Genomic DNA, 18,545 nt, shown 5'->3' on the forward strand with positions numbered 1-18,545 from the left:
GCATTGCTAGAAAAACATTATCTTCACTTAGTGTTGTTTTATGTGCATATCACAACAGGAAACTATTAAATCGTTAACATGTTAATATGGTACAAAACCTTGAAAAACACACACACAAAAGATAACTTCACGAAATGTGCTTCATGATCCTCGTGGTGTAATTTACGAAAATATTTTGTTAAAAACTTCTCGTTTAACAACAGATTCGCTCTAAAAATTACGTTTATTAATATTAACATGCGAAAAACCATACTTCAGGAGTTTTGTACACATTTAAGTGTATAACAGGTCCACATTATTATAAGTATCTTTATTTTATATTTTCAGAAAGATATCATGGTGTCATCCTCGGTACTTGGTGCCGCCACTGGTGTTGGTTTGGCTTTGTTGTTTGGTCTGACTCTTGTCATTTACCGATATTACCGGTATAACCGAGGCAACAAGGGCTCTTTCTTTTCAGCGCCATCTATCGGTAACAGTGGCTGTGAACGGCGCAGGAAGGTGCTCGTGTTCAACAGCGGGATTGCATCAAACTCGATTGGTCCGCAACAGGTAAGGTTTTACTTACAACAGCTAGTGATTTATTTTTTTTATCTTTCTTTTTTTAATTTTCACGAAATTTGACAAATTTAATTGCCTGTTTTGAATATAATCTGGAAATTAATACTTCGAAGAAAACTGTTATCATTATAGCAAGTTAGCTAGCTGCCTTAGTTTCGTAATAGATTTTATTCTCGAATGAAGCTGTTTGTATGCTATTTGTAACGAGTCTAGAAGGTAGCTTTTCCATCAGCCTGTTACACAGACACACACTATAAAAGAGACTAGTCGTCATGTTGTCATGGTAGCAAGATGTTTCCTTCAATCTGCAGACAAGATTCAGGGTGTGATAAGGTAGAATAAGTTAACAGAAGATAGCTACCAGAATAGTTTGTGATCGAAGTTCTACAAAGTATCTTTAAAACAAACACGCGCACTTAAGAATTTTCTTTTCTAAATATGTTTATGCTAAAGACGATATAGTATAAAATATTATAGAAAATTAACATTTCTGAGAGAAATGTTTCTTCAGCTAAATACGTAAAGTTCTAGATCAGTGGTTCCCAACCAGAGGTGCTCGCATCCCTTGGGGGTGCGAGATAACATTTCAGTTTCTTTTTTTTATATTAAGGGTACTGTCCTAAATAAATAATTACTGTGAGAGGTGCGAGAACATATTAAATTTTTTAGGGGTGCGGACCATAAGAAAGGTTGGAAACCACTGTTCTAGATATTTGGTAACTTTCAACAAAGCATCTCTTTTAACCTTGTTTATGGGCTCTAGAACACTCTTAAAGAACAAACACAATATTCGTACACCAAATATCTTGTTTATTGTTTATCAAAACTAAACAAGTTAAAAACTTGGTTAACAGGTTGTCTCAAAACCAAGATTAGTTAATCTTCGGACTGACATATAGGTTAGCAGCGAAAGATAAGCATAAAATGTAAGTGTTAAATGTGTTAAATAAAAATAAAACCTAAGTGTTAGCAATGTTGTTAAGATTTAAGCATTATTAGTTTTAGTAGCTTAGGGTCAGTCAAAAGTTATTAGTATACTGGTATTCTTAATATCCAATTATGAGATATATTATTGATATATATATATATATATATACATATTTCTATAAGAATTCGCTGAACTTAAAATCTATACTATTAGTTATTAACAGGATACATGTTTGTGGGAATTCTACAGAATATAAATTATGAGGGGTGAAGTCCGATTATTTTCAAGAGAAGAAGGGTCATAAATGAATCCTCATTGATCAGGCATCTAATATTAGACGTTAGAAAATATGGGAATTCTTAGAAAAGAAGAGTCATCAGTGAATCCCACTGCTTCGCCATCTAATATGGGAATTCTTAAAGAAAAGAAGAGTCATCAGTGAATTTCCACTGAATAGGCATCAAATATGGGAATTCTTAGAAAAGAAGGGTCATCAGTGAATCCCCACTGCTTCGGCATCTAATATGAGAATTCTTAGAGAAAAGTGGTCATCAGTTAATCCCCAATGCTTCGCCATCTAATATGGGAATTCTTAGAGAAGAAGGGTCATCAGTTAATCCCCAATGCTTCGCCATCTAATATGAGAATTCTTAGAGCAAAAGGGTCATCAATGAATCCCCACTAATTAGGCATCAAATATGAGAATTCTTAGAGAAGAAGGGTCATCAGTTAATCCCCAATGCTTCGCCATCTAATATGGGAATTCTTAGAAAAGAAGAGTCATCAGTGAATTCCAATTGATTAGGCATCCAATATGGGATTTCTTAGAGAAGAAGGGTCATCAGTTAATCCCCAATGCTTCGCCATCTAATATGGGAATTCTTAGAGATGAAGGGTCATCAGTTAATCCCCAATGCTTTGCCATCTAATATGGGAATTCTTAGAGAAGAAGGGTCATCAGTTAATCCCCAATGCTTCGCCATCTAATATGAGAATTCTTAGAGCAAAGGGTCAGGGCATCAAATATGAGAATTCTTAGAGAAGAAGGGTCATCAGTTAATCCCCAATGCTTCGCCATCTAATATGAGAATTCTTAGAGAAAAAGGGTCATCAATGAATCCCCACTGATTCGCCACCTGGTTTAAGAAAGTTTTGATCCCGTATGTGTTAAAATCAAACACTAAGTTAAATGAAATGCAAAGATGGAAGCAGCTTTTCCTTGTCATTTTACTCTGACTTAACTCTTTTTTTCTTAGTATTGATTGGTTTCATACTAGTCACAAAACATAAATTCTTTCAAATCCTTTGTTATAACATTGGTTGAGCTCACGTCTTCTTTTACAATAACGATTGTTTTCATACTTTGTTCAATAACACTGGTTGAACTCCTGATTTGTCTGATAAAACTGCTTAAACTTACTTCGGGTCAATAATTTTGATTCGTCTTACATATTATTTCAATAACACTGACATCCTTTACATAACAGTAGTTTGACTCATCTTGAGACTAATTGGTCTCTAACATTATAGCAATAATTTTATGGCACATTTTATCATAAAGTAGTTGGTTTTTCTCTTTTGTCATAAGACTGATTTGTCTGATACCTGATGTATTCATACATTATACCACAATTCTGATTTGTCTTTTACGTTAGTGCATCAGTTTGACTCATATCTTACGACAGAACACTGGTTGGTCGACAACTGTTCCTACTACACTGGTTGGACTCAAACGTGTTCAAAAACTACTGCTTGAAGTCGTACTTCGTCTTTACTATATCGATTGTAGAGAATATTGATCGTTCTCGTTATCCATTCACATATCATCGATTGTATTTTTAACCTGTTCTCCAAACACTGATTTGCCTAACATTTTGTCTTCAGAACATTCGTTGCTTAGCGTTTTCCATCCACCTGTAGGGTTTTCGCTATGTTATATAAAAAGGTACTTTACTGTTGATAGTGCAAGGATTTTGATTCTGGATTGATTCATCATAAAGAAAAAGTCCCCCGCTTCTACAGCGGTAAGTATACGGGTTTACAACGCTAAAATCAGGGGTTCGATTTCCCTCGGTGGACTCAGTAGCTAGCCCGATGTGGCTTTTCTCTAAGAAAACACAGCACACACCCATAAAGAAAATTAAACACGTATACGCGTTGTTCTCAATAAGCATAATGAACATTACTTTACAAATCCGCATAAGTCTCGTGAAATTTTTATGCGTATCCACATTAATTATACTACGCCTCTCCAGTGGCACAGCGATATGTCTGCGGACTTACAAGGCTAGCATCCGGCTATCGTTACTCGTGGGACTTACCTACAAATACGTAAACAAATAAACCATGGTTTGTAACCCTAATGAACGTAGAAGAACGAAAAACTTAGTTGAGTAAATAATTTTTAATTATCTGTGAAAACTGTTATTATTATTCGTTTTTCTTTAACTTTACTGACAAAATCTCTACATCCTTTTAGTACGCATTACAAATTCTGGAAAAAACCTTTTAGACGGTTTTCTTACTGCTTGTCTAAACTTTGATTTTTTAATAATAAAAAGAAAGAAAAATCGTGAATGCTCAAATCTGAGAAGTAAAGATAAGCAATTTTTATTCCTCCATGTGCCGTCTGAAAATGTATTGGCATTTGTCAACACGTCCAGAACTAATCACGATTGTTTATTATTCTAGTGCACAGCTCGGAACTGGAAATACTAGTAACATGTATAGTTTAGGGGCTGTAATATGAAGTATTCTTAATTCTCATATATACTACTGCATCATGTAGGTAAACAGAAGTATAGGTAGAGTATCATAGCAATTAATAATTTAAATATTATCCTCAAGATAAGAGTATTATCCTACTGTTATGACCTACAAGTTATGTCCTCGGTTTATGAATGTCGTGAGTTCGTGTTATGTTGCTATAGGACTATCAAAAGTCACTTAGTAGGCAAGAGATAATTAGCCAGTTACAACGTAGATTTAATCACTTATTCCTGTATTCACAGTAGGAGAGAGAAAGCTAGTGCGACGTCAGAAGGCTTTATAAATAAACTGGTCGTTTCTGAGACAGGTAATCGATGAACAGGACTGTATCGCTAACTGTTATCGTTCGCAGACTTCTTCATAACATTGTTCTATATAAGATTTTTCCCTACTTCATGGATGACGCGTTTGTTTAGCACCTGCAACTCAACAGGTTTAACTTCAATTTATTTGTATCTACACACAATAAAGTTTTTGATAATACAGTTAAACGTTGTAATTATATAGTAGTGAACGTCATTCAATGGGTTCAGTTAAATGTTGTGTTTATATAGTAGGCTACGTCGTTCTGTGGTACAGTTAAATGTTGTGTTTATATAGTAGGCTACGTTTCTGTGGTACAGTTAAATGTGTTTATATAGTAGGCTACGTCGTTCTGTGGTACAGTTAAATGTTGTGTTTATATAGTAGGCTACGTTGTTCTGTGGTACAGTTAAATGTTGTGTTTACATAGCAGGCTACGTTGTTCTGTGGTATAGTTAGGCGTTGTGTTTATATAGTAGGATGCGTTTTTCTGTGGTACAGTTAAATGTTGTGTTTATATAGTAAGCTACGTTGTTCTTTGGTACAGTTAAATGTTGTTTTTATGTAGTAGGCAATGTCGACCTATGGTACAGTTAAATGTGTTTATACAGTAGGCTGTACTATTTTGTGGTACTTTGAAATTGTATATTTATGTTGTAGGTTACGCGATATAAATGTGGTACCATTAAATTTTATATTTACACAGTCGACTATATTATACTGTGTCACCGTTAAATGTTGTGTTTATAAAGCTGTTCTGCTATAGTGTTTCATTCCATCAAATATTGTTTTTTATAAAGCCGGTCTGCTGAAATGTGTTTATATACTTAATATATTTTAGTGTTTTCTCTTATTGAGCCGTCTGTTTATACAGGTAGTCTGATTTAATGTGTTTCCATCAATTACCGTGTTTATAGAAGTAGTTGTTGTTTTTTTAAGTGTGGACCAATCAAATACTATTTTGATACAGGCTGTCTGCTTTAGTTTGAGCAGATTTTTTTTTTTACTTATCAAGACATCTAATATTGTGTTTCTTCTGTTAGTATGCCCAAGTGCATGTTCCGTTACATATTGTGTTTGTGCAGGTGTTGTTAATTTTTGTGTGGTTACATTGTGTGTCTATTATTTTTTGTGTGTAGCTTTTAATGTGTCTGCCAATCTAATATAGAGTTTATTCAATTAGTTTGCTTTAGTTTATGGTTCTGTTGATCGCTTATACAAGCAGATCTAGTTTATTCGGCTGTCTCAAAAATAACTCATTTCTAGAATCTATGTTACAGTACAGATGGCAGGTGATGTCGTATGTCTATCAACTGTGAAAAACAATCCAAGATGAAACTAGTTAATTAATAAGACTTCCTCCTATCGTCCAGTTCAACTGATAACTTCTGATATCAAACGAAAAGTCTTTTCGGCAATGCTTTGTGGAAAACAACAGACTGATCCGAACTGCCATGGGAACATTTGCATTTTTATTATATTTAACACAAATGTTAAGTCCATGTGCACGTGGTAAATGGCTAAATTTGATGATTATCAACCTATCGACATTTTGTTTTATAAAATGTTTAAATTCAATATGTAATTTCTGAAAGCCCTTAGTAACAGAAATATTAATATAAGCACCTGATGACGTATTTACTGGGGTCCCGGCATAGCTAAATCGTTAAAGCACTTGACTCCTAATCTCAGGGGCGCGGGTTCGAATCTTCGTCACCAAACATGCTCGCCCTTTCAGCCATGGGGTGTTATATGAGACGGTCAGTCCCACTATTCGCTGGTAAAAGAGTAGCCCAAGAGTTAGCAGTGGGTGGTGATGACTAGCTGCCTTCCCTCTAGTCTTACACTGCTAAACTAAAGCTGGGGGTCCCGGCATAGCTAAATCGTTAAAGCACTTGACTCCTAATCTGAGGGGCGCGGGTTCGAATCTTCGTCACCAAACATGCTGCCCTTTCAGCCATGGGGTGTTATATGAGACGGTCAGTCCCACTATTCGCTGGTAAAAGAGTAGCCCAAGAGTTAGCAGTGGGTGGTGATGACTAGCTGCCTTCCCTCTAGTCTTACACTGCTAAACTAAAGCTGGCTAGCGTAGATAGTCCTCGTGTAGCTTTGCGGGCGTTACTCAAAACAAACCACACCTATTTATTAGGGATCGTTAATACTGACAAAAACATACCCGTTAATAAATGACATATTTGCAAAATTTTTTATTGTTTTTTTCCACAGTTATGTAATTATGGAGTTTCACCAAGTAGCCACGGTTTTAAATATAATTTCACAAAGGTTCTATGCTTGTTACTAGCATATGGCAAGACGTATAAGTATAAATATTTGCATCTTATATTGTTAAAGCTAGCATGGTTGTCACCTAATGTTGTAAAGGTAAATAATCAGAATAAACTCGCATGTAATTAATTAATTCCCATATTAATTACTAGCTGAATTTTGGAACAACAGTAAGCTATACCATCGTAACTTGGAAAGAAGTAGTCTTCATAATTTAGAATGTATACTTATATCGGTATTATAACCTTGTTCCTATGAACAAGTATTCTTATATCTATCATGTTCATCTGACCACATCATGATGTTATAGAAAGCAGGATTGAAACTTTGAATTTCGTGAATATCGACTGAACATTTCTATCTGTATGCCTAATGTGTTTGTAATGAAAATAATATTTCTAACGTGTTTACCTTAAAAATATGTTAAAACCTATAATGCGCATATCCAATCTAATCATTTATCAAGTCATAAGAAATGTTTGTTAAATACCCTGGCTACAAACTTCCTTCTATTTCTATGTTTTTTTCGAGCGATTAATTATTGAAACATGTATCATTCAAGGAGTTTAGTTTATTAAAGTTACGTGTTTAAAACATCTTATCACACAACCGATTGACTGGAATTAAGCACAAAGCTACACAATAGGCTATCTTTGCTCTCTCACCACGGGTATCGAAACCCAATTTCTAGCTGTGTGAGTCCGCAGACATACCACAGTGCTTGCTACTTGGGGGCGAAAACACTATTTGCGGGGAATTAAACCCTCGACTTTCGTGTTATAACTGGCCTGGCATGACCAAGCGCGTAAGGCGTGCGACTCGTAATCCGAGGGTCGCGGGTTCGAGCCCGCGTCGCGCTAAACATGCTCGCCCTCCCAGCCGTGGGGGTGTATAATGTGACGGTCAATCCCACTATTCATTGGTAAAAGAGTAGCCCAAGAGTTGGCGGTGGGTGGTGATGAATAGCTGCCTTCCCTCTAGTCTTACACTGCTAAATTAGGGACAGCTAGCTCAGATAGCCCTCGTGTAGCTTTGTGCGAAATTCCAAAACAAACAAACAATCGTGTTATAAGTCCGTGAACTTGCCATCAGATCGATACTTATTAAAGTTGTTTAGAAAAGGCCCCAAATTATTTATCCTTTGTTCTTTTTTGTTTAAGTAAAGTAAAAGTAACAGTTAAGAAGCTCTACAAAATCGTTAATAGGATAGACGTCAGGCTTTCTGAGCGCTTTTACTTTCGTGAACGGTTAACATCCTCTGGACCTGCGACCACGGGTACTGGTAGTGTGCGCGTTATCTCTCGCTACGTGGACGTACTTAACGTCATCTTCTGTTCATGAATGCACTTGAAGCCCAAAATGTTGTCTTAGTCTTTTGATACATTTTTTGAGGTATTACAGTCGTTTCTTTGTGTTAGAGTTTTATTAGTTGGAAAAGTAGATAGTAATGACGCCATTTCTTTGTCATTCTTCGTGTTTGTACATACACGAAGAAAAGGCTTAACAGGGCTAGTAAGGTCGCATAGTCACTGCTACCACTTTATTCAGACCCTGTTGCTTTCAATAGCTACTTAGGCCTACGTATAAGATGCAGAGAAATAGCGGCAAGTCTAGTGCACATTGTTTCTGTTAAATATTTATGATTGTTATGGTTTTATTGCAATCGTCCTTGGTATACTAATTATTTTATTAGCCAACCTGATACTTCAGTCCACTGACTAAAGGCATCCGCTTTAACTGGTAATTTAGTCTATTAACTGAGAAGGTTTGTTTCAACTGGTAGTTCAACTTACAAATTGAACAGATTAGCTTCAACTGGTACTCATGTCTATTGATTGAGAAGGTTTGTTTCAACTGGTACTTCGGCTTATCAACTGAAGAGATTAGCTTCATCTGGTACTCCTGTCTATTAACTGAAGGTATCCGCTTCAACATCCTTGCTACAGCTAGCATGAAATTCAGAAGTCTTGTATGATACTAGTTCCCTAACAAGATCAAGTACCTTGTGTATTGATTTACAACAGTACTCTGAGTCGATGAAACAGTTCACAATTTTTAAACGATGTTTCAGAACTTTTCGTGTGTTAATTAAATCACAAAGGTGTTGAGTGCCTTCAACAGTTTAGAGGTTAAACAGAGATTATGATGACACCAAAACGTCACTCAAAAGACGGGTGTATAACAGTATGGAAGGAAGTGATTATGAGGGTAAGTTTCGATATAACATCCCTGATTAATTCTTTTGAAGTTTTAAGTTGCATATATACTGAAATTTTAATATATTGAACACCAACTGATAATTTAGACATGTAGAGTTTGGTTCTCATATCTTAGTAGCTTAGAGTTTAAATTGGTAGAAAGGTTCGTATGTATCATTGTTTTTTTATTACTTCTGTTTCTAGCCATTTGTTATTTTGTATTTTTTTGGTATTTCTCTTCTGAACAGCCATTTACTCAAAATGTTCTATATTACTGGAAGTTAGGAGTTTATGATTAGTTTTCTCTTTTGATTATATTTTTTATTTTATCATAATTAATAACCAGTTAAATGCGTTTCGTCTTCAAATACTCTTCTTTCACCTTAAAACTCGATAACCTTTTCTTAAAACATTTTTACGTAGTTGATGAGAAACGTCACTCAAAGTTATGATACTTTATTCAAACTTCATGAATACAGAAAACAGAATATTGTTACTGTATAAACATTTTATTAACACTTCCAGTTATATGTGGTGTCACAATAATATAAACAACCTTCTATTGTTCAGTTCAAGCATTTATGTATTTTCAAGTAGTTTTCACATGGTTTACGTAGTTAAGTGTTATAAAAATATACAAATACTTCCTGGTTTCGCATTCATTGCTTACTGTATTAAATTTCGTGTATTCGATACTCACCTAAACAACTCTTATTTTAATCATTTCGTATTGCTTTTGTCAATGTTTTCATCAAACAATCTCACTACTCTACGATTAAACACTTAATGATAGAAAACTATCAATTTATCAAAAATGAATGTTTTGAAAGCCTGATTTAATATCCCTTTCAAATTTCTGTTGTTATATGGGTACAGAGGCACCGAAATGCTTAAAATATGTATTTCAACTATTTCAATTGAACTTTAGAGTTGTATCTTGTAAGGTTACTTCTGTTTCATTTAATGGGGTTTTGTGGATCCAAACTATTCAGAAGTGTGGCCGTTGACTTACTATCAGTGGCGAATATAAGGTTGTGTGGGCCTAGGGGCTAATTATTTTTGTAGGCCCTACATCCCAGATAATTTTACATAGAATAAAATTATCAATAGGCTCCTCATTAAGACCAGAGGTCCTGGGGCTGAGCCCCCTGTAGCCCTACCAAAATACGCCACTGCTTATTACTTCTTAGGAAGTTAAAAACTTCAAAGAATAACACTTTTTTTTTTGCTGGAGATTATTATTTTAAGGCCAGTTTTATTTTGGACAGTACAAAACATATCATAAATTTTTAACACCAGCTCTTAACTTTTGTGAGACATTGGCACAAGTACTGGTAACTATCAATCTTTGTTTCATGTTGCTGGTAATGATGATGAATTATGAGTGTTTCATGCCCCAACAGTGTTCGTATTCTTCTATGGTTCTATATTTCATCAAAAACAGTGATCTTTCTACCACACACAGAGTCAATTTATCAAAATCTCATCTACAAGTAGCTCTTTTTTTGTTGTGTAGTATTTGTATTCAAGAGCTATAATAACTGTAACTGTAGTAACACTGCTCTGATTCCACTATCACTAGCATCAGTTTCTGGCAAGGTGCTAAACTATCACTAGCATCAGTTTCAAGCAAAGTGCTAAACTATCACTAGCATCAGTTTCAAGCAAAGTGCTAAACTATCACTAGCATCAGTTTCTGGCAAGGTGCTAAACTATCACTAGCATCAGTTTCTGGCAAGGTGCTAAACTATCACTAGCATCAGTTTCTGGCTAGGTGCTAAACTATCACTAGCATCAATTCCTGGCTAGGTGCTAAACTATCAAAAGGTATTTGTAGATTTAATTTTCCAGTGATAGTTTCAAAACCACGTTCAATTTATTTCGATACAATGGTGCTGAGCTATTTAGTAGAATGTTCTACTAATCTGTTTCGAAGGGTATCTTGTTAAATTATTTGGAAGAATGTTCTGCTAAGGTTTTTCAAAAGTGTCTTATTAAGTTATTTGGAAAAATTGTCCTTCTGAGCTGTTTGAAAGATTGTCCTTATGAGTTCTCTGGTAAAAATATTAGTTGCACTCTTGTTATTTTTAATACCTTCACATATACATTTAATCAAAACAGCTTTTCATGAAATGAGAATTGCATTTTCAGGTATACTTCTTTATTGCTAAACACGTTAATAATACAATATAGAATAGTTACGAAGAAACTGAAAGATGTTTATTATAATACGAGTATGATAAAAGTTGGACTTTTAAGTACTTGTAAGTGGAGTAAGTTCTGACAGTATTTCAATTCAGTAATTACAAAATTTCTTTTAGAGTACATAATTCAAACACCCTGTCTGTTCTTTTCATAGATAAAGCTTATCACAGATTCACTTCTTTCATATTTTAACTGCATTTGTAATTAATATGTCATAATGTATTAAAAATGCTGCCTTTTATTTTGTATATGAGTTTGATTAAACATTATAATTGTCGCTAGCTTTCTACGCGTTAAGATTAAATTGATAGTGTTAACTTAGAATTAAACAATAACATGAAATAAATATTGTTAAAACGTCACTGTCAAAGCAAAGAACAAATGCCTTCCTCAAATTTAATATAGAATGATGAAAGTGGCAAAAATGTCAACCCAGAAGCACGTAAACGATTATCGGATACTGGTTTGTTTGTTTGTTTTTTTGAATTTCACGCAAAGCTACTCGAGGGCTATCTGCGCTAGGCGTCCGTAATTTAGCAGTGCAAGACTAAAGGGAAGGCAGCTAGTCATTACCACCCACCGCCAACTCTTGGGCTACTCTTTTACCAACGAATAATGGGATTGACCATCACTTATAACGCCCCAACGGCTGGAAGGGCAAGCATGATTTTGTGCGACGGGGATTCGAACCCGCGACCCTTAGATTACGAGTCGAACGCCTTAACCCACCTGGGCATGCCGGACCTCGGATCCTGGAGTTCAAGATAATTGTCGGCGGATAAACAATAGTATTTGGTACTACAAAATATTATACTGAAAAGTAAGATGAAAAACAATGGATCATGTAATTTTTTTTTCATATTATATTTAAAGTAACCCTCGAAGCATGTAATTTCTAGTTTATACAATAATATACGATTTTCCTTCAATATCTGTACCAAAATTAAAATGAAAGAATATTGCTGTTTAGCTTTATTCTTTCTCTAACTTTACGTAAGCATTTTGCCATTCTGAAACAGAACACTAACTATCATAGGTGTAGCACATCAATAGAACAGAGTTTTTAGTAGGTTTATTACACTGGTCACCCAAATGATGATGTGGAAATTCAAAACTAAACAAACACAAAAACAACTGAATAACTCCTTGTTTAATAAACCCGGAACAGCATTGAGTCCGTAATCTGGTGTTGATTTAATTATTGAAATAAAGTAAATTGTAAATGATATATCATTAACGACAACGTTTTTATTATGTGTTAAACATGCTTACGCTCACTGGCTTAGATAAATATTTGTTATTAGAAAATCTATTGACGTAAAAATACCCATTTTCAAGCTGTCTTTTAAGCGTGTCCACACGTGTCTAATAATTACACCTGGAAAAAAGCAGCTTGTAGCTGTTTTTAAGTCGTTGAAATTTAGATGTAAAATTTAAACGAATTCGCTATCGTAAAATATGATTCGTTTGAAAATAATTTTGCTTTTGTTTGTGGGTTTTATACGTTGTTGTGTACGTAAGTATATGTATGTGTGTATATACATATATATATGGATATACTGACTTTGTGGTACAAATTATACTTATACATTAATAAATAGCTTTGTTATCTGTCATCTTCGTATCCGGAAAATTTTGTAACCGGAAATTTTGATGTCTCCAAATGCAAATGGTGATTGCAACTAAGTGGCGCTGCAGTAGCTTTGTTTATGTTATTCACCACTAGGAAGCTTTTATTGTAGACTGCTTGTATAGCGATTCATTTTTAATATACTGTACTTAGTGTTTTTTCTTTGTACAGTTAAAGATTTTCTACAACATTCGTTATTGTCTAAAACTGTTATCGTTATCGATAATGTAGAAATACATTTTGCCATAAAATATAAGGTAAAGCTTTTGTAATCGGAATTTTCGCCTATCCAGCAGATGATGAATAAAAAAGTGTTTATTGTATACCTGTTACCTAACCCTTGGAAATCAAACATTTATTCTTATGAGTACTTTCTGGAGCAATGATATGGTCTACCGTTTGATCTTGGGTCTGGTTGAGAGTTACTAAAAAGAAATTGACATTAAATATCTGTTAACAATTTTTTCATAATTCAAACAAATAATTTTATGATTATTTTAAAGCAAAAATGAAACTACTTAAACTTTAAATTTAGGTTCAGGTGACTGTTACTAAAAATGGTATCTTACATCTATTAGAAAATGTTCCGAAATAAAATATCTGTTTTTGTAACTTTCTTAAGCGATACTGAAAGTGTCTAAATTTTAAACTTAGGTCTAGCTGACTGTCACAAAACAAGAGGTAATCCTCAATAACCATAGCAGGATTAGAGTAATTTAATCTAAGATATCTTCCCCCCTTTTTATTAGCAATATGTTTGGCTTTCTCAGTAGCACAGCTATGTGTCTTAGAACTTTCAATGCTTTAATCCGGGTTTTAATACCCGTGGTGAACAGAGTGCAGGTAGCTCATCGTGCAGCTTTGTGCTTAACTGCAAACAAAGATATATTTTGTGCACCACCAATACCAAGCGTGGGGTGCACGTGTACCTCAACCAGTTTTATTATTCATCAATATCTCTACCAGTCTCCTTCAAATTCAAATTATTTTAGGTAGAAGTTAGGTAAATTAATCTATAAAACGTTGAGCGTGATCAAATGAATTAATCGAAAGGGTTTGACCTCTTGAGTCTAAAATATTGAATATATTTCAAATCGGTCAAGAAATGACGGGGCTATGAACCAAAAGTGTGTACTTGAAAGTAATAACTTAATGTCATTCAATATATCAGGAATCGAACACCTAATTTTGCAGTTATCTTCCTGAATGATAGTATCTAAACTTTAAACTTAGGTTCAGCGGATTGATATCGTGTTTCCAGTGGCAACAAAGCTTACAGAAATGATTATGTTATTCCTCCTTTTCGTTGCTATGGGTTTCTATGGTGAGTTCCAACACGTGGTTGATTATATACTGCAGCATCATTGATTTTCTGTATGACGCAGTAGGAGACTGGGAATGGGTGATATACCCACTCAAATTATGATTAATAGAGATAGATAAAACTATAACGTTAGAGACTTGTGTTCATATAATTAACTAGCACCCGAAACGCTTGGTTGAACAGCGGCTTTATTCAAATATTGGTTCGGTGGCACCATCATTATATATAATTTATGAATAAAGTAGAAACAGCAACAGTTTTATTTTAGTGAACGTATAAGCCAGTGTGAAGTTTACAAACAACACTTTCCATTAGTTTTCAGTTTCTGTTTGTAAATGATACATCACAAAACCACTTAGATGCTAATATGCGAAAAATATACACCTGAAAAGCGAGAATCTAATATTAGCAACACAATTCGATGCTATTCGAAATAGGCCTGGCATGGCCTAGCGCGTTAAGGCGTGCGCTTCGTAATCTGAGGGTCGCGGGTTCGCGCCCGAATCGCGCCAAACATGCTCGCCCTCTCAGCCGTGGGGGCGTTATAATGTTACGGTCAATCCCACCTTTCGTTGGTAAAAGAGTAGCCCAAGAGTTGGCGGTGGGTGGTGATGACTAGCTGCCTTCTCTCTAGTCTTACACTGCTAAATTAGGGACGGCTAGCACAGATAGCCCTCGAGTAGCTTTGTGCGAAATTCCAAAACAAACAAACAAAGCTATTCGAAATAATTTAACATTAAACGTTAAACTATGATCCATCACGCTGTGCCCTTGTTTTACGAACAAACCTCATGTTACACAGTTAATTATAAATATGTTTTGATATATAGGGATGATTATGTTAATGATACATATTTTCAAGGAGTGACAATTTTGAAGGAGCTTGAGTTTAATTACTTATACCAATCTGTTATGAATGTTTGCCATCAATTCATAAATCACAGAGCGAGAGAAAACCATCATCCCATATTGTTTTAATCTCACGTAAACCGTTACTTGTAAGATAAGTTATATTCTATAGAAATTATTGGTATTATATTAATATACTTCTTGTCCAGTTCAAACTTGACTTCACTTCCATATGTTACAGAATTTCCTAATTCTTCTAATGCACTGTCTGAAGTTTTCATTGGTTCAAAATTTATGCGACTTTTTTTGTTTTGGGAATTTTGCGCAAAATTACAAAAAAGATTATATGCGCATAGCTGTCCTAATTTTGAGCTGATAAACTGAAAAGAGGACAGCTAGTAAAAAACGTCGTCACTCTTGTAACACCTTTCGGATCCCAGAGTGTACAACATGTTTCTGTGCTAATAATATTGAATAACGAACTTTAGAATTCAAAGTCCGAACACGATAACCATTAGACCACGCATGATCTGAGTGAGACGCGCACCTTAACGTCTACAGATGTGAATTAGACCTACTGCAGACATTTTAAAACACGTAATTAAAAAAATACTGCATGTTCCGAAACAAGAAACCAAAATCAAGGACTTCAGAAAAAAAGAGTACTTTTATATGTTAAAAGTGTATACTCATCACCTAAGCCCCAAAGGTATCACAAAACATAAAGTGAATCTAGAAGTACGGACTTTTAAGTCTAAGACTTCATTATGTAGTAAGGCTTACCGCGATCAAATGATTAAATTTCGGATTGTAGAACTGAGGAACCATGGTGCCCCTCGTGTTAGCGCCAAAAAAATAAAGGAGTCTCCACTTTATCGAGCCATGGATATTCTGCAAGAGACACAGACAAATCCCTCTATTCGATCAAACAAGATTAGCCTAAAAGTTGGCAGTGGGTGCTGTTGTCCAGCTGTTATGCTTGAGTTCAGAGTTTCTCAGATAGCCTTTTGTGCAAGACTTTCACAAAAGTTTGAAACAAGCTAACAAAGTTTACGAAAGCACGTTACAAATAATATTAGGAAAACAGTTTAAATTATCTATTGTTTTTTACTACTCTAGACATTACAGTTTTAGTGTGGGATATTTGTATTCTTTTATAACCAAGCGTTGTTGCTCACAACAGTTGTTAGAGGGTGAAGGACTTTTCTAAGCCAGCGAAGCTAGTGAATATGGTGAACATTGTGTGTGTGGAACACGCTTATACTATACATTTCTAATTCTTAAAAAATAGCATAGGGGACTCTATAATTAATGGAGTGTTAAAGATATAACCTATGTAACACCAATGTCTCGTGACAAGCAATTATTTGTTGTTTCACAATCTCCTTTTGAGTCACGCCAGTTTTATTTCACATTTTCTTATAATTATAACATAAAATACAAACCCCAGAATCGTTTCATTACACGTTAGGTTTTATTTGAAAACTATATAGCTGTCGTTATTTGAATTAAGCACAAAGCTAAACAGTGGAATGACTATCTGTGCTCTGCCCACCCCGGGTATCGAAACCTGATTTTTAGCATTGTAAGTCCGCAGATATACCGCTTTGCCATTGGGGGGGGCTGAAAACTCTGACTGGAATAATTAAGGCATAAAATGTTTGTTGTATAATTATAGAGGTCGTTACAGTTCTTGACAGTAGAACGGTGGAAACAGTTTCCACAAAGTTTTGTTCTACTGTTTTGTACTATCAAATGTATTATATGTGAGTATATATACAGGGTGAGCCAAAAGTAGGTGGACAGTAGGTGACATTATGGGTTCTATTAACAATCTAAAAAAAAAAGAAAACAGATTAAATTAAAACAAATGTAATTATAAAATTGTAATTATATAACACAAATAATATAGTTGCAACATAGTTATAATATACAATTGCATTAATATAACCGATACATAAACCTATTCCAAATGCTGTCCACCTACTTTTGGCTCACCCTGTATATATACATATTTGAATGAATTTTCAAGTATAGCAATTTACTCACTATTGTGGCGTTCTCTCCTTAACAACACGAACTATATAGTTTACAAGGATTTATTATTTGAAAGGAAAATGAATTCAGGTTATTATTGAAGAATTTGAAACACAGTACAAAATAACTTGATTGGCAACTCTCTTGTTAGTTCACAACTAACGTTTCTGTTTCTTTAAATATGGCATAAGTAACAAAAAAGTCAAGGTTGACGTATGATGAAATTTTAATATATTAAAAATACGTAATCTACAGTATGTCCAAAATTACAGCCAAACAATATTCATCGGAACAACTTAATGTAAGTAAAAGGTTGTTGGAGTGCTACTGGTTGTGAAATTTCATGGTGAAAATATATCTTACTATTTAATACCATGGTTGGAAGGTAACTTGTTGGTTAATACCATGGTGAGAAGATGATTTACTGGTTAATATCAGGGTAAAATGATACCTTACTATTTAATACCACAGTGAGAAGACATCCTACTGGTTAATATTATGGTGAGAGGATATCTTACTAGTTAAAACCATGGTAAGAAGGTAACCTCCTGTTAAATACCATGATAAGAAGATAACTTCCTGGTTAATAACATGGTGAAAAATAACTTGTTAGTTAATACCAAGGTGAGGAAACAATTTCCTCGTTAATATCATGGTGAGAAGATATTTTACTAATTATAAATAAGACATGAAATGATTGTTGACTATGAAGATATAACTAGTCTTCAGTCGCTATTAAAAATAATTATTCTTAAATTTAATTGTATTTACGCGTATTAGTTGACTATGCCACTGTTTTGTTAGCTAGAAACTAAATTATTCAAAGGGTTTATTAGCCATAAATGCCGTACTGTATTTCATGTCTTCCAAGACTTACAGAACTGTTATGTTGAAATTAAAGATGACGCATATGTCGTTTAGAGAGCTCAGCCCCAAAGTATAACCTTTCTTTTATTTCTGCATATAGAACGTTCTCTTTCAAAATAGCTCCGAAGTGTTTCTTCTTTATATGTATATTACATGATGATTAAGTGGTTTCAGAAAATTGGTTCTCACTCGAAATGTTCCTTGCTGAATTATCTACTTTCAGTTACTTGTGTTCGAGTAAACCAGATTTTTCTCGTACTTTAATAATATATATACGTTCTTTTACATACTAAGCACAAAGCTGCACAATGGTGAAATCTGTGCTGTGCCAACTGAATGGATCGAACCTCGAAGTTTAGTATTATAATGCCTCAAGCTTACGAGAGAAAAAGGCATTTATGATTTCATTCACAAACTGTGATGCCGGAGTTGGTATATTGCACTAAACATTACTTCTCGTTGTCGCTTTTTACAACTTAGTAAGCAGGAAATAAATTTATAAATGTAAAGTATTTAGACCTCTGTGATGAAGACGTGTTAAAAGTGAAGTCGTAATGTACTTTCTTACGAGCTTCTTGCTGTGAAGAT

At 34.5% G+C, this 18,545-nt stretch overlaps 1 protein-coding gene across 2 annotated transcripts in view; it reads left to right on the top strand.

Moving 5' to 3' along the window:
• Positions 1–333: 333 nt before the first annotated feature.
• The window catches only part of LOC143250470 (synaptotagmin-5-like), a 43,266-nt gene continuing 25,054 nt past the window's right edge, over positions 334–18,545 (top strand). For both annotated transcript variants that reach the window (XM_076501062.1, XM_076501069.1), the window contains exon 1: positions 334–552. In XM_076501062.1, the coding sequence (XP_076357177.1) occupies positions 337–552 (216 nt within the window). In that variant the 5' untranslated portion in view covers positions 334–336. The remainder of the gene's footprint in view (positions 553–18,545) is intronic.

This window comes from Tachypleus tridentatus, chromosome 1 (assembly GCF_004210375.1).
Source record: "Tachypleus tridentatus isolate NWPU-2018 chromosome 1, ASM421037v1, whole genome shotgun sequence".
Classification (NCBI taxonomy): domain Eukaryota; kingdom Metazoa; phylum Arthropoda; class Merostomata; order Xiphosura; family Limulidae; genus Tachypleus; species Tachypleus tridentatus.